Genomic DNA, 20651 nt, shown 5'->3' with positions numbered 1-20651 from the left:
TAAAGGGTGGCCCCCAGTCCCACCCGCTGGACGCAAAGTCCAGGGGGCTTCCCAACCTTTGCAAGCCAGGTTACCTGTACAGCCAGTGGGGGGGGAGGCAGGCACACGGCGGAGGCAGGGGAGGGTCGGAGTGGGCAGGTGGAGAGGCCAGCAGGGGGCGGGCACACGGCGGAGGCAGGGGAGGGCCTGCTGGGCGGGTGGCGTGGGGCCTGTGTTGCTGCGCCCCCGCATTGCCTGCCACAGCCACGTTTTGTGGGGCGGGCCCAGTGGACACTGAGGGTGGCTGGTCGGGTCTGGACTTCTAATCGCACTGTCCTATGTGTGTTGTAAACCACTCACTCTCTCGTTAACGTCACACGGATTCCCACTGACGGCTCCGGGCAGGGTGACCGTGACCCCTGACAGTCCCGTGAGCCAGCCCAGCGCTGTCCTCACCCTGCAAACCTCAGAGGCCAGGCGCTGCCCGACACCCGGGCCTGGCCACGTAGAGATGGGATGCGCTGCGTGTGGTAGAGGCGCGGCCTCCTCGTCCCTAGTTTGGGGCGTAGCAGCCGCACCTGCGGTTCCTGGGCCTCCCCTCCCGGGGGCTCGGCTGCAGAGCAGCCCTGACGCCGCGGCCACGGCGCTGCCGGTCGGTAACCACCCTTTCCTCCCGCCAGACAGCAGACTGTTTCTGTCAGGTCAGTGCGCCGGCCTCTGTGCCTGGCACGTGCCCGGTAGCTCTGTAAGGCGTGTTCCCAATTCCCACTCCTGGGAGCGGCTCGTCGGGCCCGGCCGCCCGCGCCCCGGCCTCGCAGGAGTGCGTGGATTTGGAATACCCTTACCGAGGGCAACGCCCTGGACGCGTGCCTGTCCTTTGCTCTGGGAGTCGTTGTCGTTTGAAGTGATCCATTCTGTCACCTGAACCCTGCATGCTCCGTGACACGTGACCTCACGTCTGTCGGCGTCCATGTGTGAGCGTGGCTCCCGCCTCCTGGAGTGCGTTCTGTTGTCGTTCTTATAGCTCTGACTGTGGGACCGTCTGGGAGTCCCGCACGGGCGGCACGCACACACGCACGCATGCGCACACGCACACACACACACATGTGCACACGCGCGCGCACATACATGCTGTCGGGACCACGAGGCGGGGACGCTGCCCGCACCCTGCACGCCCTCAGCAGGTCCAACACCCCTGGGTCACTAGTCACGTCCCAGAACACAAGCTGACTTTGTGCCACGTCAGCCGAGCGCTGACCCTGGCCAGTCATGGTTGTGGGAAGCACCGCACCCTCAGCACAGCCCAGGGGGCCCGGCTCCCTCCATTCACAAATCCCTGCATCCTCTGAGGCCCAGGGAGCCCCAAGGCCCTCAAGCCCTTGAACGGCCCAGGACACTGGCTCCTGCCACACGGACAGGACCGTCCCAGGGCCACGCAGGTGAGGGCGCTGCACAGCCACGAGGGCGGCGCTAGTGCTCCCGCAGCACCTCCGCACAGCGCCTCTGCCCTCGTTTCAGACGGGCAGGGAGGCCACCTCAGCCCAAGACCCTACAGACACCCAGGGGCCCTGGCCAACTCCCGATCCAGCTCAGCCCCGCCCCCGCCACGTGCTGACACACCACACGCACACGCATGAAGGCTAACGGCCCGCCCGAGGGGCCCAGGGGCCCAGCTCTGGGCAGAAACGGAACCTCAGCAGCACGCACTCAGCACCCTCCTCCTCTTTTTATTTTACTTTTACTTGTTGGGCTCAGATGGGCCACGTCCCCTCGGCATGTGTCCTGTGCTGTGTGTGTGCTGTGACGGTGGGCGGTGTGGCTGCCGCGACCTCCCACTGACCCCGCCTTCTCCCGCAGGAATAACAGAGGAGGAGCGGCAGTTCCTGGCCCCTCCGATGCTGAAGTTCACCAGGAGCCTGTCCATGCCGGACACGTCCGAGGACATCCCCCCGCCCCCGCAGTCCGTGCCCCCATCCCCACCGCCCCCCTCCCCCACCACCTACAACTGCCCCAAGTCCCCGACACCCAGGGTCTACGGCACCATCAAGCCCGCCTTCAACCAGAACCCCACGGCCAAGGTGTCGCCGGCCACGCGCTCAGACACGGTGGCTGCCGTGATGCGGGAGAAGGGGCTGTTCTACCGCCGGGAGCTGGACCGCTACTCACTGGACTCTGATGACCTCTATGGCCGCACCCCCGCCGCCCAGGCCAGCGCCCGCGGCCGGCGGGGGCAGATGCCCGAGAACCCGTACTCAGAGGTGGGCAGGATCGCCAGCAAGGCGGTGTACGTGCCGGCCAAGCCCGCGCGGCGCAAGGGCACGCTGGTGAAGCAGTCCAACGTGGAGGACAGCCCCGAGAAGACCTGCTCCATCCCCATCCCCACCATCATCGTCAAGGAGCCCTCCACCAGCAGCAGCGGCAAGAGCAGCCAGGGCAGCAGCGTGGAGACCGACCCCCAGGTCCCCGAGCCGCCGGGCCAGCTGCGGCCGGACGACGGCCTGGCCGTCAGCAGCCCCTTCGCCGCTGCCATCGCCGGGGCCGTGCGGGACCGGGAGAAGCGGCTGGAAGCCAGGAGGAACTCGCCCGCCTTCCTGTCCACGGACCTGGGGGATGAGGACGTGGGTCTGGGGCCGCCCGCCTCCCGGGTACAGCCCCCCGCGTTCCCCGAGGGTAGTTTCGGCGAAGAGGAGGGCGCCGAGCAGCTGGCGTTGCCCACCACGCCAGGGGCGGCGCCCAGGGAGCCCGAGAGCCATTTGGTGGGTGGCGGTGAGGCCAGAGCTCAGGGTGAGGCCGGGAGGCCGCCGAACACGTCCAAAGCCAAGGGTCCCGAGGGCAGCCCCGTGGGGCCCCCCAAGGGCGGTGGTGCCGCGAGCCCCGATAACTATGTGCACCCGCTCACCGGGAGGCTGCTGGACCCCAGCTCCCCGCTGGCCCTGGCACTTTCCGCGAGGGACCGAGCCATGAAGGAGGCCCAGCAGGGCCCCAAGGGGGAGGCCCCCAAGGCCGACCTCAACAAACCTCTCTATATCGATACCAAAATGCGGCCCAGCATGGAGGCAGGCCTCCCCACGGCCACCAGGCAGGGCGCGCGCGGGCCCCTGCGGCGGCAGGAGACCGAGAACAAGTACGAGAGCGGCCTGGGCAGGGACCGCAAGGGCGAGGACCGGAAGAACATGCTGATCGACATCATGGACACGTCCCAGCAGAAGTCGGCCGGCCTGCTCATGGTCCACACGGTGGACGCCGCCACGCCTGGCAGCTGCCTGGAGGAGGGGGATGAGAACGCCGACGCAGAAGCCACGCCGGGCCACGCGCTGCCTGTGGTGCCAGAAGGTGTTCCCGAAACCGAAGGTGCTTTACAGATCGCCGCCGGCCCCGAGCCCGCGGCCACCACGCCCGGCAGGACCATGGTGGCGGCGGGCTCCCTGGAGGAGGCGGTGATCTTGCCATTCCGCATCCCTCCCCCGCCGCTGGCGTCCGTGGACCTGGACGAGGACTTTGCTTTCACAGAGCCATTGCCACCCCCCCTGGAGTTTGCCAATAGTTTTGACATCCCCGACGACCGCATCGCTTCTGTCCCCGCCCTCACGGGCTTGGCCCAGCAGGACAGAAACGACGCCTCGCCGTCCCCTGCGTCGAACCCCAGCCAACCCACCAGCTCTGCCGACGGCAAGAAGCTGGCCGGCCTCCCCAACTGCCTGCCGGCCCCGCTCCTGCCGCCCCCCGAGAGCTTTGACACGGTCACGGACTCGGGCATCGAGGAGGCCGACAGCCGCAGCGGCAGCGACCATCCCCTCGAGACCACCAGCACCGTCTCCACCGTGTCCAGCATCTCCACGCTGTCCTCTGAGGGTGGCGAGAGCGTGGACACCTGCACGGTCTACGCGGACGGGCAGGCGTTTGTGCTGGACAAGCCCCCCGTCCCTCCCAAGCCCAAGGTGAAGCCCGTTGCCCACAAAAGCAACGTGCTATACCAGGACACGCTGGCGGAAGAGGACGCAGACGGCTTCATCCCCCCGCCTGCACCCCCACCCCCACCCGGCGGGGTCCAGCCCGGGGCCGTGAAGGGGATCCAGCCAAGGACCTCCAAGTTGTGGGGTGACGTCTCGGAGGTCAGAAGCCCCATCCTCTCCGGCCCGAAGGCGAACGTGATCAGCGAGTTGAACTCAATCCTGCAGCAAATGAACCGAGAGAAACTGGCCAAGCCGGGCGAAGGTGTGGACGCGCCCACGGGGACCAAGCCGGCCAGCCTCGCTCCCAGGTAAGTCCCACAGGCGCTCCGACAGACGCAGCTCTGCAGCCGGGCTCCCTCGCCCTCATCCAGGCGACACGGCGTGAAGAGGGCTCAGGAAGCCTGTCTCTCGTTCTCCTGGACTCGGGCGCATGCGGCCGAGCACAGACCCCACCCTTCTGGCAGGAGGGCGCTCCGATTGCGGGCTCATAACCCCGTGCGCCTGCTCCGAGCAAAGCCAGTGAGTGGCTTCCCGAGCACTCTGCTCGCTCCCGTCGAGTCCCCATCTCCACCAGGACCGTCCAGAGGCCATCCTGGAGCCTCGCAGAAGCCCACCGAGTTGACAAGGATGTAGGGGTGCCAGCAGGAATGGGGATGGGGCGAGGGAAGGGGGAAGGGGGACAGACGGGTGTGCGTGGTCCTCTCCCTCCTCCCATCGCTCGCTGGCTGAGGGTTGGGGAGGGGCCGGGCAGGGAAGTCAGAATGAAAGGCACCCCCCCACCCATCCCCCCATCAGGCCGGCCTCGTGGAAGCAAAGTGTCCACTTGTCCCGGTCAGCCACTCGCAGGGTCGCGAGGGTTAAAGTTGTGCAGTGGGAACTGGGTGTACAGGACGAGGGGTCCTTTCCACATCCGGTCAGCAGGCCCTGCCAAGGCTGCCTGCAGCTTCCGGGTTGTTCTCAGGGGAACGGTGCCCCGGTCGGTCCTCCAGGTTCCCGGCCATCTTCCCTGTGGCACACGCCGTTTCACGGTCCCTGGGCGGCGGCGTCTCTCCAGCTGGTGTGTGCGCTCAGGTTCATCACTCTGACGGACGCAGTCTTTCTTCGCACCCCTGCTGGGCGGCGTTCCAGGCCGACAGCGAAAGCCACGGCCATGAATCAGGGCGTCGCGCCACCGCTGGGTCTGGAGGTGCGGGCCGAGCGCCCCAACTCCCGGCGCTCTTCTGGGTGGGGGTGAGGCAGCTCCTCCACGGCTCCCAGGACTCTCGGGGGCGTGTGGACTGGCCGGCTCAGCGGAGGGACGCTCGCCCACACCTGCTGCTAACTGCCGCCAGCAGTGCCGCCTGGGAGAGGAGATGTCAGTGTCCCCGTCTCTGGTGGGTGACGTACACACATACCTGCAACTGTCATGCACGCAGAAGTCGGAAGGAAATCCTAAAAGCTGGCGAGTGCAGCTAGTTCCTTCTCGTTACGCAGCAGCAGTTGTTTAGTGGCTACAATGTGAAGGTGCAACTAAGACGCTTTAAGTGTTTCACGCGTCACAAAGGGCGTTCACACAGGACTGATTTTCCTGGGAGCTGGGCGCAGGGGCCGCTATTCCACACCCGGGTCCGGAAAGGCCTGTGTGTCACTGTCGGATTCCAAAGAAATAACCAGAGGGCTGGCTGCGAAGGACGATTCAGTGGGACTGAGGCGCCCACGGACGGCCTGGCGGTCTCCGCCATGCAGGCTCTCCAGATACAGAGTTACAGAGCACAGGAAACAGCGAACGCACGCAGAGTGGGCGTGCTCATGCCAAGGCCGGGAGAGCAGGACGCCGCTGTGTACAGTCCGCGCTCACATCCGACAACAGTTCCTTGTTGGCGGTTCCTTGACCGGAGAGTTGGCCAGGCTTACCACGGCCTTCGCCATGTTCCCACAGGGTCAGGGGGCGAGGGGGGGCCGCTGGGGCTGGGAAGGGCCCGTGGCCCCACAAACCACACCCTTTGTTCCAGGAGACGTGGAGCCACAGAAGCCACGTGGCTTGTCCACGTGCGCGGCCAGCAGGAGGCAGAGCCAGGACTCAGGCAAAGGCTGCCTGACCGAGCTTCCCTCATTAACGACGTTTGAATATGCAGATTCGGACGGGGTGGCTCCGTGGCTGAGCCAGTTCCCCGGAGCAGAGGTCCAGGGCCTATCCCAGGGCTTCTGGGTTTCTCTCAGTCTCTGCTCCTTCCCCGAGTGGCCGGGCTCTGGGCCATGGAGGGTCTCCGAGCGGCACGGGAGTCGGGGTCCTGCCTGCGGTCCCAGGTCCTGTCTGATTTCCTGAGAGCAGCCGCAGGACCGCCTCCGTCCGACCCTCAGTTGCCACGACAGCCACCTCTGGTCTGTCCTGTCACTTGTAAGCAGGCTCACCTACAGCAGGAGCAGCAGCTGGCCTTTGGGAGGGCCCAGCTGGCCTCTGGGAGGGCCCACCCCCTCCCACCCGCCTCCCACCCGACGCTGGGCATCGTGCTCAGGGCGCCCCCGGCAGGCAGGGCCGGTGACTGCGGAGGAGCAGGCTGCAGGTCAGAGGGCGGAGCCCAGTGCTCCGCTGGAAGGACAGCACCAGACCTCCCACCCAGGGACCAGCCTGGAGGGGTAGCCACCCACCGGGCATCGCCAGACAGGTCGCCGAGGGCGGGGCTGCGGACCTCGTCTGAAGCCCGGCGAGTGGCCGGAGGGCTTCTCCTTGGTCACCTGGCGGCTGGTCACCAGGTGGCCACCAGCGCTGCTGAGTGCGGGGCTCCCTCCGACTCCTTCCAGCTCCGGCAGTGCCTACAACTGGACCTGACCAGGCGGTCTGGAGGCCAAGGACGAGGAGGAAGGTCATTGACTCTCGAGGCTAAACCGGGCATCTCACTGGTGACCTCGCCAGGCAGAGCCCGACGTGGACACGGGCTGCGGCCATAGGCCTCCCGGCCAGGAAACGTGGGAGGACAGTTGCCGTCATCCTGGCGCCTCGTCCCTTTTACAAACAGGCCGCACCCAGCACACCGGGGCCTCCGGGGCCCAGCGGGGAGAGCAGACAAGGCTGCTGCCCTCGGCCTGGGGTCGCCTGCTCCGGCTGCTCTGGCTCCTTCCAGATGCTTCCAGATGCTTCTGGCTCCTTCCAGATCTTCCAGATGCTTGGAAAGGAAGAGCGTGGGCAGCCCCAGGCAAACGGCGGCTGGGGACTGGGTGGAGGGGCTCCAGGGGGAGGAAGTGAGGTCCCGGGGCCAACAGAGCAGCCACCCGGTTTCCGATCGAGGTGTGACCGCGGGGCGGGGCTCTTGGAGCTGCTCAGTGGTTCGCTCACTGCGCGGCGCAGGAACCGGGCGGGTGCCGAGCGCGTCTGGGCCGCCTCCCTGCACGGGCCGCCCCGGCCTGAGTGGACGCTCCCAGGCCCGGAAGCCCGGGGCCCAGCGGTCGGCTCCTCCCTCGGCGGTGTCGAGCCAGGTCCGGGCCGAGGACGCTGGTTCCGGTTGGCTGGGCTCCCCGGCCTCCCCAGGGCGAGCCCCGGTGCCCCGGGCCGAGGCGCTGACCCGGCTCCCAGGCCCGGCCTCCCGGAGCTCAGCCCAGAGGCCGCCGCGGGGCTCACCGCCGAGTCCCCCGGGCTGCTCGCGGCGCCCACGGCCCGGCAGGGAGGGCTGCGGCCGAGGGGCGCGGGGAGGCGGCCGGCTCTGAGGGCGGTCCCAGTCACCAGTCCTGTGGCGGCTACTGGTCGCCTCCCAGCGTGCCCCGCGCCCGGCCCTCACCTCCCAGCGTGCCCCGCGCCCGGCCCTCGCCCTCCCAGCGTGCCCCGCGCCCGGCCCTCGCCTCCCAGCGTGCCCCGCGCCCGGCCCTCGCCCTCCCAGCGTACCCCGCGCCCGCCCTCGCCTCCCAGCGTGCCCCGCGCCCTCCGTGGGCAGCGCTCCCGAGGGGGCCGCCGGGACCCCAGTCAGGACGAACCCGAGCGTGCCAGGAGCTGCAGAGCCCGGACGATGGGGCTGAGCGCGGGGAGGGGGGGGGGGGACAGCGCCCGAGGCGACAGCTGAAACGAGGTGAGCGAGGACAGGACATGGACGCGAGGCCCGGACGCTTCGGGGCGGGAGGACGTCGGAGGGGACGGAGGGCGGCAGCACGAGGGCCTGGGGACCAGGCAGGACCGGGGCCGGAGCCCGCCCTCCGCATCCGGACCCCACCCCGGGGCTGTGAGGGGCTCCAGGCGTCCTGTGTCCGCGCTGCGGGCGGGGAAAGGCCGCCTCCCACTGCGTGTCCGGGGGCCGCGGGGTCCCCCAGGAGCCCCTCCCGGTCCCCGGCGCTTTCGGGGAGTCCGGAGGCGCAGATGGGCTTGGGGGAGCGGAGTGCCCCGCGGGTCCCAGTCCTGCTGCCCCCGAGGCCCCCACCCCGGCCGGAGCCTCCAGCTGCGCGCTCCGTGTACAACCCCGGGCGCCCGTTCATTTAAAATTAACCCGTCTGAGCTTTTTTACAAAACGAGCTCGGCCCGTCTGGCCCCTGAGCACAGACCTCGGAGCTGCTCGCGGCCTATCACCTCCCGGCGACGCCTGGCCGGTTCCGGGGGAGCCCGGTCGGAGGGACCTGGGCCCCGCCCTGCCTGCTGCCTCCTTCGTGGACAGGCCTCCGGAGGCTCGTCTGATCCTGAGCACGTCCGTCCCCCTTGACGGCCCGTGTCCGGGTGTCAGGGCCCCTCGCCCCACAAGTGAGCACCTTCCTGCTCCGCCGGATGCAAGGGTCCCGCAGGGGGACCCGCCCTCGCGCCCGGCGCTGGCTCCGGGTCAGGGCACAGCCTCCCGATCTGGGGCGTGAGCTTCACCTGCGCCCGCCGCTTGTCCGAGTCCCTGACAGCACGGGGGCGGGGGGGGGGGGGGGGCAGGCCCCTCGGGGCGGAGGCCGTGGGCACCTGGGGGACTGCGTCCGCACAGACACCCCGTGCAGGAGACTTGGTGCCCCTCCGGTCTGGTCCCTCCGTGGGGACGCAGTGCCTTGGGGAGCAAGTCCCCTTTGGCCCCGGGGGAGGGACCGTGGCGTCCGGCGGGGGGCCCGGGGCCGGCCCAGCTCCCTCCGTGAGGACAGTGGACAGACGCGCGGTCACCGCGGAGGCCGAACGGTTAGGCCCTCACCGAGCTGTGGACCCGGGAGAGCCGCGGGAATGCTCGCTCCCTGCGTGACCGCCGCTGATGGAGAGGCGCCTCCGAGTGTCCACTCTCTCTCGGCTTTTGTGTTAATTCTCATGTTTCCACCGGGGTTTGACTTAAAAGGCAGGACAGAGGGATCGCCCAGAGCGGGTGTCCGTCTGTCCTCAATCGGCAGCGTCCCCGGAGCCTGGGGGTTGCCTAGCAACACAGCGAGCGCAGCCACCCCGACCCGATGGGGAACGTCAGCGCCTGAACCCGAGTAAACCCAGCGGCTGCCAGGCAGCCCCCCACCCCCTCCGGGCTCGGCAGACGCTGGAGCGGCTCTGCCAGGGCTGGGCTGCCGGCAGCGGGGCCGCTGTGGTCCCGGGTGTGGACCGTCCACCAGACCCGCCGACGGGGCTGCTCTTTCCAGCGTTTTCCCGGACGGTGGTCTGCGCGCCCACGAGACCCCGGGGACGGGAAGGGGCCATCCCGGGCGGACTGCCCGCCCGCCGCCCTCCTCGGCGGGAAGGGGGCGGCATGGACGCTTCCGGCCGGTGCGCCCCGCGAAACGGCGTCTCTTACCGTAACCGGTTCTGCGTTTTGTCATTTCATTTGCTCCCGGGATGGGTGTTGGCAGAAGAGGGTCGTGCTGAGCGGAAGTAAGTGCCTGCCATGCTCCCGCCTCTGTGTGCGCTGTCCCTCCTCCTGCCGCCCGTGCGGGCCTCTCTCTGCTCTGACCACACGCCCGGGAGAGCCGGGGTGTCCGGGAGCCGGGGCACCGACACCGTCCTCCGGCTCAGAGACCCCACGGGCAGGTGCCACCCGGGATTTGAGCCGTCGCTGTCACCCTGAGGGGCACGGGCACGGTCACCGTGAGAGGGAGCATGCGAGTGTCCCCCCAGGCACACTCGCCGGAGCGAGTGACCCCACAGCGTGTCACCGCCACATGGCGCCTCTGTCCCCAAGGCCCCGGCCGCGGCACTGGCTTTATTCAGCGTCTGAGCTCACCGTGTCCACGTGGCACATGGGAGCCTTCCCCGCACAGGTGTCCCCGAGCTGAGGGGGGGCGGGGAGGCCATCAGGAAGGGCGTCCCACAGCACCCCCCCCACCCCGCCCCTGTCTGAGCTGTGGCCCCACCTGGGACCGGCGTGGGTCTTGGTCCTTATGGGGCAGAGGACAGACCCCAAAACCCCTCCAGCCCTGCGAGCCCCCGAGTAGCAGTGGGGCTTCCCCGTGCGGATGAGGGCCAGCCCGAGGGGCCTCCCCTGTGCTGGTCCTTTCAGCCCAAAAGCTGGAGACCTGTCGGCGGGTGTGAGCATTGGCCCAGGAGCAGGAGGTCACGGTTCGATTCCCGGTCAGGGCACATGCCCGCTGCAGTGTGGGGTGTGCGGTGGCGGCGATCAATGGTTCTCTCGTCATTGATGGTTCTCTCTCTCCCTCTCCCTTCCTCTGAAATCAATGAAACGTAAAAAAACGAAGGCCTGACAGGCATGGGGAGGGTGCTCTTCCTTCTGTTTGCTGTGTCACCTCCCCAGCAGTGTCCCCGGCACCACAGTCCCGGCCGGGGGCAGGCTGAGTCCTGGCCGGCTGCCCTCACTGCCCCGCATGCTCACCCAGCGCAGACCTCCGTCAGTCCCCAGCCCGGGGCCCGGGGGGCGGCGGCCTGTGTGGTTGGTGTGTCCTCCAGCTCGGCCTCCTGCTCCTGTCCCCCTGCCCCGACCCCCGGCATGGCAAACCCCAGGCCCACAGGGCTCCATGCTCTCCTGTGACCTGGGTGTCTGCCGCCCCCTCCTGGCCGCCCGCTGACGCGCGGCGACCCGGCTGTGACACTCCCTCTCTCGTTGCTGTTTCAGAAGCCCAGAGGTCGTGAGCACCGTCTCAGGGACACGGAGCACGACCGTCACCTTCACCGTCCGCCCCGGGACCTCGCAGCCCATCACCCTGCTGAGCCGGCCCCCGGACTACGACAGCAGGGCCTCAGGAACCAGACGTGCCCCCAGCCCCGTGGTCTCGCCCACAGAGATGAGCAGAGACATCCTGCCCGCCCCGCTCCCTACCGCCGCCGCTGCGTCCCCGTCCCCCACCCTCTCCGAGGTCTTCAGCCTCCCGAGCCAGCCCCCGGCCGGGGACCTGTTCGTCCTGAGCCCCGCGGGGCGCAGCCGGTCGCCGTCCCCCTCCGTCCTGCCGCCGCCCCTCTCCGGCAAGCCTTTCACCACGAAGCCCGTGCACCTGTGGACGAAGCCGGACGTGGGCGACTGGCTGGAGAGCCTGAACCTGGGCGAGCACAAGGAGACCTTCCTGGACAACGAGATCGACGGCAGCCACCTGCCCAACCTGCAGAAGGAGGACCTCATCGACCTGGGCGTGACGCGCGTCGGGCACCGCATGAACATCGAAAGGGCCTTGAAGCAGCTGCTGGACAGATAAGGGTGGCTGCGCGGCCCCACAGACTCCGTGAGAAGTAGAGATGGGCTCCCGCGGGACGGGGTCTGCACGGCCGCGGGGTCCGGGCGCCCCTCTCCCCGGGTTTGTCTCCTGGCACCCAAAGAAATGCGGGCGTGGCTGAGCGCAGGGGGGGCTCCCAGCTCTCGGCGGGTTTCCTGGGCTGTGTCTGTCCGGCAAGGGGCACGGGAGGGAGTTTTCTAACCCAGAGGGAGACCTCGGCTGCCTCCCGCCCGGCGCCAGGCGGCCTCACTGCAGGGCCGAGCGTGGCCGTGGTCCTCGGGCCTGGCTCTCGCCTGCCGATACCTCCCAAGCCGCCCTGCCCCCGGCGCTGTGGCCCGTGCGTGCTCGCTCCTCTCTCCTGTGCTTTGCGCGCGGTGAGGTGGCCAGAGGAGCCTGTGGGGCCCGTGTGGGCGTGAGGTAGCGAAGCCTCTTTCAGCCGCCTCCCCGCTTCCAGCGACCTGGGCCGGCTCCTTGGCTGAGAGGGTCTGGCAGCTGCGGGGGTGAACGGGATCGTGCCGGCTTTGCTTAGCTTCCTTTCTTTCTTTCTGCAAATCGACTCGCATGATTCCAAAGTGGCCAGACATGCCATGCGGAGTGAGTCAAAGCACAAGGTCACGATCCCGAGGAGGAGGGGGCCTGGCCTGGGAGGAGGGCTGCTCTGCGCTCAGGGTTTTTAACTGAGTGTGGGATTCTGCCCCGAGCAGAGCAGGCGAGCACCCCCTCTGACGTGAACAAGACACGAGGTGAATGTCGGCAGCGTGCTGGGCCTCGGAGCACCCTCCGTCCTGAGCCGCCCTTTCGCTCTCTGCGGCCCGAGCAGGTGGCACTTGGGCCTCCCCGCTTCTCTCTGCGTGTCCAGGGCCCCACCAGCTTGTCTTAATCGTCCCACAGTGTTTGGAGGACCCAGAGCGTATGGCAGGGCCCAGGGGAGACAGGGTCGGTGTGAAGCAGGAAAATGGGGTGAAGCGGCCTCCCTGGCGAGGCTGTCCTGGGCCCCGCCCCCTCTCCCCCTGGAGCCCCCCCTCCCCCCATAACAATACCTCTATTTGCCAAGGGAGATCACCAGTCAGGCTTCCAGCACATTCTCTACATTCGGAAGAAACTCGAGATCAGGTTTGGGGCTTTTGTTACGATTTCAGAACTAGCCCAGCTCATCTCTAATTATAAAAACACGATTTTTCCTTTTTTTCTTTACGCTCACAACCAAGCGTCTCAGTAGATCTGGAACAGCTATAGGACGAACACGTAACAAACATTTAGCGGTTTAAATTCTCTCTCTACTGCAAGTTTAACTAGTTGTACAGATAGTTTATAAGCACAATATTTTAAGAAAACAAACGTGGCTGGCCTCCCTCCCAGGCCGCCTTTGTGCTACTTCCGTGCTCGAAGGTTAAAGAACAACTTTTGTGATTTAATGACGCTTTCCGTGGAATCGTTGCCCAAGGACGACCTTTTTAAATCGAGTTTATTTGGATGCATCGGAACCAGCTGAGCTGTGTTACATTTTCTATCTTTGCTAGAACTTCGTCATCAAAGGACAATTATTTCTTCAAAAGTGGTTACAATTCACGAAGCGGCAGTTTCTCCACACGCACACGCGCACACACGTTTCCAGCCACAGGCACTGAGGGGGGAGCCGGGTTCGGGCCTCCTGCAGGTCCACCTCCGCCCCAACCCGAGTCGGTGAACATCAAGGCGCTTCACATCCACATACTTTCCGTTTTTCCATCCGGAGGGATTCCAGGCCCAGACACGCGGGGTGGCCGGCGAGGCTGCCGCGGTTCGGGAAGCATAGCGACCGGTTTGGCCATTCCCCGTCTTCCACCCGGTGACGCCGCCACGTCCCATCAGCTCACACCTCCCTTTGCCCACGTTTGCGACGCCCCTGTGCTCGGTGCCACGGCCAGCGCTCGGCAGGGCGGGAGGACAGGTCCCACTCGGTGGCTGTGGGTCACGGGACGTGGGTCGCGTCGGTGAGAGCTGGCCGTGCCCCCCCACCCCCGAAGCCCGCGGACTGAGGCTGAAGAGCCGAGGGAACCGCTGATGCCGCCCTGTCTCATTCTAGCCGAGTGACAGGCCCCGCCGGGACCTGCGCTGACCCACAAGGGCCCTTCTTGCCAAAATGAACCCACCTCTTGCTCCACTCAGTGATTTTGCTCCAGCAATAGCCCCTCGCCCGCACCGCCGCCCACGGTCCTCCCGGACACGCAGGGCCAGACCCTGCTCCACGCCCGCCCTCCACGGCGGCTCCCGCGTCAAACTGCTCACAGGATCATGTGGACACTATCCCAGGTTTTAAGATCAACTTTTGTTATATACTGTAATTTAATAAACTGCATTCACATGCCTAGTTTCTGTAACCTTGTGTACACAGAACCAAAACCTCTCGAGATGTACATTTTGTACCCCTGCCAGGCCCCTCCCCAGGGCACCCGCACACTTTACGTTGGTTCATATCCTACAAAGACGACTCGGTGTGACTTGATTTGCCGAACTCTACATATCACAACGCGAATCACTTGTGGTACTTTCGTTAATAAAATGGTGATTTTTTTCCGAGTTTCTGAACAAGCATTGCCAGGTGAGCTGGCGAGGACACTTTTTGTGGGGGCCACAAATACTGATCTTTTTTTCCCATTAACCAATATTTTTTTGTTTTTTAGAGACGAATCTGTTTCACACGACACTTTGTATAATGTGTTCACATTACCTATGTTACTGTTAACTTTTGTGCTTTTATTCTTTTTAGACTTTATTAAAAACAAAACAAACAAAAAAGCAAGCTCCTGTCATTTGCACTCTCTCCCAATCCTTCCATCTCTTGTATGGCAACCAAATTACTGTAAAAATAAATATACTATTGCACTAAGGCCGTGCTTCTGATTGCAAACAGCCATGGCTGAATTCAGCAGAGGTTGCCAAGCTCGCACCCAGCGTAGGCTATTGGACAGCACAGCCACCCCACCTCTGACCAGAGTTAGAGCTCGTTCCGCAAGTCCGCGTGTTCCCGGTTCCTGAAAGGGTTGGTTCTCCGCGTGCGGATGGAACCACGTCTCAGTCCAGAGCCGTGGCTTCGCCGGGCGCCTGCGGGCACTGCTGTCACGGGGCAGCGGATGCGGCTTCCTTCCGAGTTGGAGGGAAGCAGGGGTGTCAGGGATGAGCCAGGTTGGTGCCTCCCCCTGGGGCAGAGTCCCCCCCCCCACAGCCTGTCCTCTTGCTGCCCGGCCGCGAGGCTTGCAGAATGGGTGGCCTGAGTGGAATAAAGCCGGCCACGTTGGGTAAGCAAGCGTGCACGCGGGCTCCGGGCAAAGAGCTGAGCCAGGAGGACGGCGGTCCCTCCGGCTGCCGGGAGGAGCTTTAAACCTCCACAGGGACCCTCGTCCCGGCCTCGACAGCGTTTCTGTTTGGGCACCTTCTCCATGGAGCAGCCGCCGCCCCGGCTCTGTGCTCAGAAGTTCGATTCCTCCGACGTGTCAGTCACCGTCCTCCTGCCTCGGGGCTTTTCCCCAGCTCGTACCCCTGACCTCGCCTGGTAAACGCATCCACGGTCTTGTTAAGAAAAAGTGTGATTGGCAGACTTTTACTTGTGCTTGAGGCATTTTAATAACCGACGAGCAGGAACGTCTTTTCCAATTGGTAGATATGCACGTTCACACGCACGCGGGTGATGTGGTGAGGTGCCCGCAGCAGCTGCGTGGACACGGCTCTGCCACGCTTGCCGGGGACCCTGGTCATTTCCGAACTTGCTTCTCGGACTTCGGCAGATCCGCTCACTTGCACTTTTACTCCTCGCTGTGTCGGTGGTTTTGTTTCTTCACTGTTCCTGTAACGTGTTTCTACATGCCACCATCTCTACCGTTTCCTGTTGAAAATGTCCGCTGCTTCTCCTCGGGAACTCTGTGTCAATAGCAACTCTGAAACTTTAACGTAGCCTTCAAGTAAACGCAGAAACAAACAAACAAAAAACAGGAAAAAAAAAAAAAAAAAGAGTGTGTGCCTTGGGTGTTCTGAACCTGCCCTGCATAAAACCATCCTGTGCTCAGACGCTGTGTCCACGAAGGGTAGGCGTGTCTTCAATGTACCGACGTGGCCGGCGCCGGCGGTCACAGTGCCTTCTTTCCGGGCTGGGGAGCCAACAGTGATGCGAGGCGGCCGTGTCAGGAGACCTGGCCGCGGCTCTGGAGCCGTGCTCAGCCCCAGACTGTGGACCACACAGTCACCTGCGTTAAAAAATAAAAAGAACGTTGACACAAGATCGCGTTATCAAGTAGTTTTCCATTCAAGGTGTCGCTACTGGACCGCGCTCAGCGTTTCCCGTCAGTGAAAATGCAGCGCGTGTTTGAGAATTTCCACGGAAGAGAGAGCTCCCTGAGCCTGCAGACCGGGCTTTCCAGCCTCGCCCCCCAGTGGTCATGTTGGCGATGCCGATTGAGGTCGGCAGTGCTGATCCCTTTACGTTTTGTTAAAAATGAAATGTTTGTTTTTAGTGATTGAGGCCACTCATCCCAGAACTATTTCCATTTTTCATAAGTTAAAGGAGTGGCAATACGTAGTCTGTCTCTTCCTGTGAGAAAAAAGGCGATGTAAGCCCGGCCGGCGTGGCTCAGTGGTGGAGCGTTGACCTATGAACCAGGAGGTCACGTTCAATTCCTGGTTGGGGCACATGCCCAGTTGCGGGCTCCATCCCCAGTGTGGGGCGTGCAGGAGGCAGCCGATCCATGATTCTCTCTCATCATTGATGTCACATCTGTCCGTCTCTCTCTCTTTCTCTCTCTCTCTCCTGACCTCTCCCTTCCTGTCTCTGAAATCAATAAAAGTATATATTTTTGAGGATCTCTCAAGATAACGCAAACTTTGATTAAAAGGTGTATAAACTCATCCACTGCGACGTCTGCAGGCGAATCAGACCTGTACACGTTGTATTTCTAAGAACCGGGCAGCCCCTCCTCCCCCTTCACTCTCACCCTCGGGCCGAAGACAAAGGCCGCGAGTGAATGCTGAGGCGGGAGCTGCCAGTGAGTCTGGACAGGAGTCTCGCGGCTCCCAGGTTCCCACAAAGCCCAGGGCAGGGGAGCAGCAGCCTCGAGCCGCCATCTGGGCAGCTAAAAATAAGCCCGTTTCCGAGCGAGAGTTTATAAATGTGCCCACACGGGCCTGGCAGGGACAGGCACCCCGCAGGCTCGCGGGGAAGCCCAGCCCCGCCCGCCCCAGCTCCTGGCCTGCTTGTCACAGTGGCTGCCAGGAGGACCAGGTGGGGGCGGGGAGGCCACACGAAGGCAGCGCCGGGTCCAGCGTGCAGAGGCCCCGCGCCTCCGCAGCAGCTACCTCAGACCCACGTCTGCCGAGACCCCGGCCTCCTCGGCCCCACCGCTTGGACCCTCACCCACCCGCCCCATCTTCTCCCTCTTTGCTCACTTAGCGCCAGCCCTGTCCCGCCTCAGGGCCTCTCCCCGCCGGTGCCTCCTGCTACCTGGAATGTTCTCCCCTTGGTCTGCATGGCTGCTGGACCCCAGACTCAGAGGAGACTCGCCCCAGTCCCATACCCCACCGCCCCGCTCTCTGTCGGTGGCACTTACCGATCCCTCACATTGGCGGGTCCATCTGCTTTCCGAGGAGCCCCAATCTCTGAAGAGAACCCCCCCCCCAAGACAGGGGCTCTGCCCGCCCCATGCCCTGCTGTTTCCTGGGGAGCGGCAGCCCCTCCTCCCTGACCCAGACCCCTCGCCTCCGACCACCTCCCCCTGCAGCCCCAGGTCCTGCAGCTTCCACCTGGGGGCTCCTCCTGGGCACTGCCCGCCCTGGGGGATCCCCGCGCCTGTCCCCTCCCCGCCCTCCATGAAGCCAGCGCCCCTCGCCCCAGTCGGTGGCCCTGTTGGCTGGAGCGCCGTCTCACACACAAAGGTCATGGGTTTGACCCCCGGGTGGGCCACTGATGGGTGTGCATCTCACATCAATGTTCCTCCCTCTCTCTCTCTCTAAAAACCATGTCTTGGCGAGGATTCCCAAATAATAAGGAAATACACCGGCGCCTCCTTCGTCTAGAGCAGCCGCCTCAGGGCCCGCCCAGCTGAGTGGCTGGAGCAGAACCGGGCGCCCAGGGGGAGCGGGGTTACCGGTGGGGCCAGAGGTGCTTCCCAGCCCTGCCCAGGCAGCCGCGTCCTGGGCAGATGCCCGGCTGGCTCCACCGTCCACCCTCTCCTTCGAGGGCACAGCCCCGTGGACGCTCAGGGGGCTCTGGGAGGACGGGGGCGCGCACGCGGGGTGCTGGGGTCCCCCCTCAGCTGGGTGTCCAGGTAACGCAGCTTCTGGAACCAGTCGCCCCTTCTGCCATCCGTCTGCGTGGGCAGCGGTGGCCCCGGGTGGGCCAGGCCTTCGCCCTCCCCGTGGGCGCCCAGGTGGCCTCTGTCAGGGCTTCGAGGGGACAGAACACGGGGCGCCCCAGGGCCTCACGCCCCCTCAGCCCCCCTGCAGCCCACCCACCACTCAGCCCACGCCAGGGCCGCCTCCTGGGGGACCCCGTGCCACTCCCGCTGTCACCACCCAAGGGCGCAGCTGCGCCCTGTTCCAATAGCCCAGTGCGCAGGCTGGAGCGTGCAGTCCGACATGTGCCCAAAATGGACCAATCAAAACTGGCAACGGCCACTGGTCACGTGTACCAAATAAACCAATCATAAATGGTGCTGGTGGCCGCTGGTCATGTGCCCTGCGTGGGCCAATCAGGACTGGAAAAGGAATGCCGGTCCATGATTGGCCCAGATGGCGTAGCTTTTGGCCAATCGCTGGGGCCAGGAGGCGGGACATAAGCCCGCGCACCTGGAACTGTGGCTCACGTGGTGCGGGTTTCATAGGGGCCCCTGGGGAATGGGGGACAGGAGAACTGCACCCCACACCCCCCCTCTGCTCGGAGCTGTGGTCCCATCTTGGACCCGCTGCAGAGGCCATGGGAAGAGGGGTCCATGAGCCCGGGTTCCCCCAACACCTGTCCCCATGCCCATTGCACGTGGTCCCGGCAGGGGCAGGGCTTCCTGGGCCGGAGGACCCGCTGCTTCCCTAGACCCTTGTAGTGGGGCCTGGGCAGCGACCACCCCGCTTTCCCATTGGGGTGCACGTGGCAGGGTCACTGCCGACAGTTGCGCTGTTTCAGAGCCTCACAGCCACGCTGGTTACAGCGAGCACCAGTCCCGGACCCTGCCACTGCCGGGTGGGCACCTGCTGGACCTGCCGCCTCTCTGGGTTCCTTCGTCCCGCGGCTGCCGGTGACCAGCCCCACAGAGCAGGAGCCCGTCGTGTCCTCGGCTGGGCTGTTGGCCGTGAAGGGTCATTCCCGTTTCCCTATCACGGCATCGCCTCCCGTGGGCTCTGCGCCCTCGGCCCAGCACAGCCTCGGCCTGGGGCAGACACTGAGCAGCTTCTGTGCAGCCGGGAGGGGCTTTCAGTAAGACTGCGTGGGAGAGAGTGGGGGCCAGCCCCACTGGCCGGCGGCTCAGGGGGTGAGCACTGACCTGTGAACTAGGAGGTCACGGTTCGATTCCCAGAAGGGGCACATGCCCAGGTTGGGGGTTCAATGCCCAGTGGGGGGCGTGCAGGAGGCAGCCAATCAGTGATTTTCTCTCTTCATTTATGTTTCTCTCTGTCCGTCTTCCTTCCTCTCTAAAATCAATGAAAAATATATTTAAATTAAAAATAAAAATAGTGGGGTCCAGGCACAGGAAACGCGGACGTGTTAGCTAGAGCAACTCAACCCCCTTGGAGCTTCTTCACTCCGACCCTGGAAGCAGGTCCCTTTATTTTATTGTTTTAAATTTTTCTTTTTATTTGAAGCAGGTCCCTTTAAATCAGGGTGGCAGCCCTGACCGTGGGCTCAGTGGTTAGAGTCGGTCTGAGCACCGATGGGTCAAAGGTTGGATGCCTGGTCCCAGCTGGGGTACGTGCAAGAGGCAACCGATTGATGTCTCTCTCTCTCTCTCTCCTTCCCTCCTTTCCACTCTAAAAATCAATGCGGGGGGGGGGGGGGGGATCCTCAGGTGAGGATTAACAACAAAATGTATTTAAAATGTTAAAGTTGTATTCATTGATAATGTGTTTGGCTACAAATAACAGAAACCCCACCCAGTGACAGGCCACTTAGACAAATAGTGCTTTATTCTTTCCACGACACAAAGTGTAAGTTCCCGGAGGGCAGGAACCTGCCCCGGCACCTACAACAGAACCTTCTCCAATCAGCAGGTGGAGGAGAAGTGGGTGGGTGACAGGGCGCGAAGTGGGGGTCCCTGGCTTGGTCTGACAGCTCAACAGTGTCCGGTCTAAGGTCCTCCAGCCTGACCCTCACGTCGCAGCCTCACAGCAACACAGGCTGCTGCCACTCCACGCCCCACCCCTTCCCCCAGGCAGGAAGGAGGGGCCGTGGCGGCTGTCGGCCCCTTTGTCAGAGAAGCCAGCACTTTCCCAGAAATGTCCGCAACGTCATCGGCCACGACAGTCTGTGAGCCACCCCTCGACGCCAGCAGCCTTGGGAAGGGGGCGGGGAGCTGGGCTCGGTGCTGCCAGGAGCAGAGCTGGGCTGTTAGGGGCAGAGGGAGCAGGGGTCACTGGTGGGTGGGGTCACAAGTGGCCAGTGGTGTCCTCGCTGCGCAGTTTAGGGTGCAGAGTCCTTCCGTGTTGCAGGACGCCCTAACGCTGACAGCCCGTCCCCACTAGCTTCGCTCTCCTTTTCCCCAGTCCCAGCCCAGGCGACCCTGGCCTACTTCCTGTCTCTGTGGAGGTGCTATTCTGGCCTTTCATGTAAGTAAACCCCACTCGTGGCCCTGGGGTCTGCGTTGTTCACTCGCAGAATGTTTCAAGGGCATCGTGTTGGAGCGTGTATGTCAGGGCCGCATCCCTCCATCCCTTCCGAGGCTCAGCAATGCTCCAGGGATGGAGCGCGCTGGGCTGGCTCCCCCTGCTGGCGGCCGTGAGCAGTGCTGCTGCGCACAGGCCCCGCCTGCTCTGGGGCCTGGGCCTCCAGTGGAACTGGGTCACAGGCACTCACCCGCCCTTTTTCCATTTTCCGAGGCCGCTCCTTTCCCGGGCCCAGCTGCACTTGGGGGGGGGGGGGGGGGGTTGGTCTGAGTGGGAGGAGCCCAGCCCTACCTCCTGCTTAGTAACGTGCGGCCAGGCCCC

At 64.6% G+C, this 20651-nt stretch overlaps 1 protein-coding gene across 2 annotated transcripts in view; it reads left to right on the top strand.

Annotated features, from left to right (window-relative positions):
* The window catches only part of SHANK2 (SH3 and multiple ankyrin repeat domains 2), a 173063-nt gene extending 157436 nt beyond the window's left edge, over positions 1-15627 (top strand). For both annotated transcript variants that reach the window (XM_070427138.1, XM_070427139.1), the window contains 3 exons: positions 660-680; positions 1837-4240; positions 10901-15627. In XM_070427138.1, coding sequence (XP_070283239.1) covers positions 660-680; positions 1837-4240; positions 10901-11474 — 2999 coding nt within the window. In that variant the 3' untranslated portion in view covers positions 11475-15627. The remainder of the gene's footprint in view (positions 1-659; positions 681-1836; positions 4241-10900) is intronic.
* The last annotated feature ends 5024 nt before the right edge of the window (positions 15628-20651 follow it).

This window comes from Myotis yumanensis, unplaced genomic scaffold (assembly GCF_028538775.1).
Source record: "Myotis yumanensis isolate MYYU_CA2020_CCGP unplaced genomic scaffold, mMyoYum1.0.hap1 SCAF_10, whole genome shotgun sequence".
Classification (NCBI taxonomy): Eukaryota; Metazoa; Chordata; class Mammalia; order Chiroptera; family Vespertilionidae; genus Myotis; species Myotis yumanensis.
Note: the sequence above shows the minus strand (reverse complement) of the source record. Positions and strands in the feature narration are given on the sequence as shown.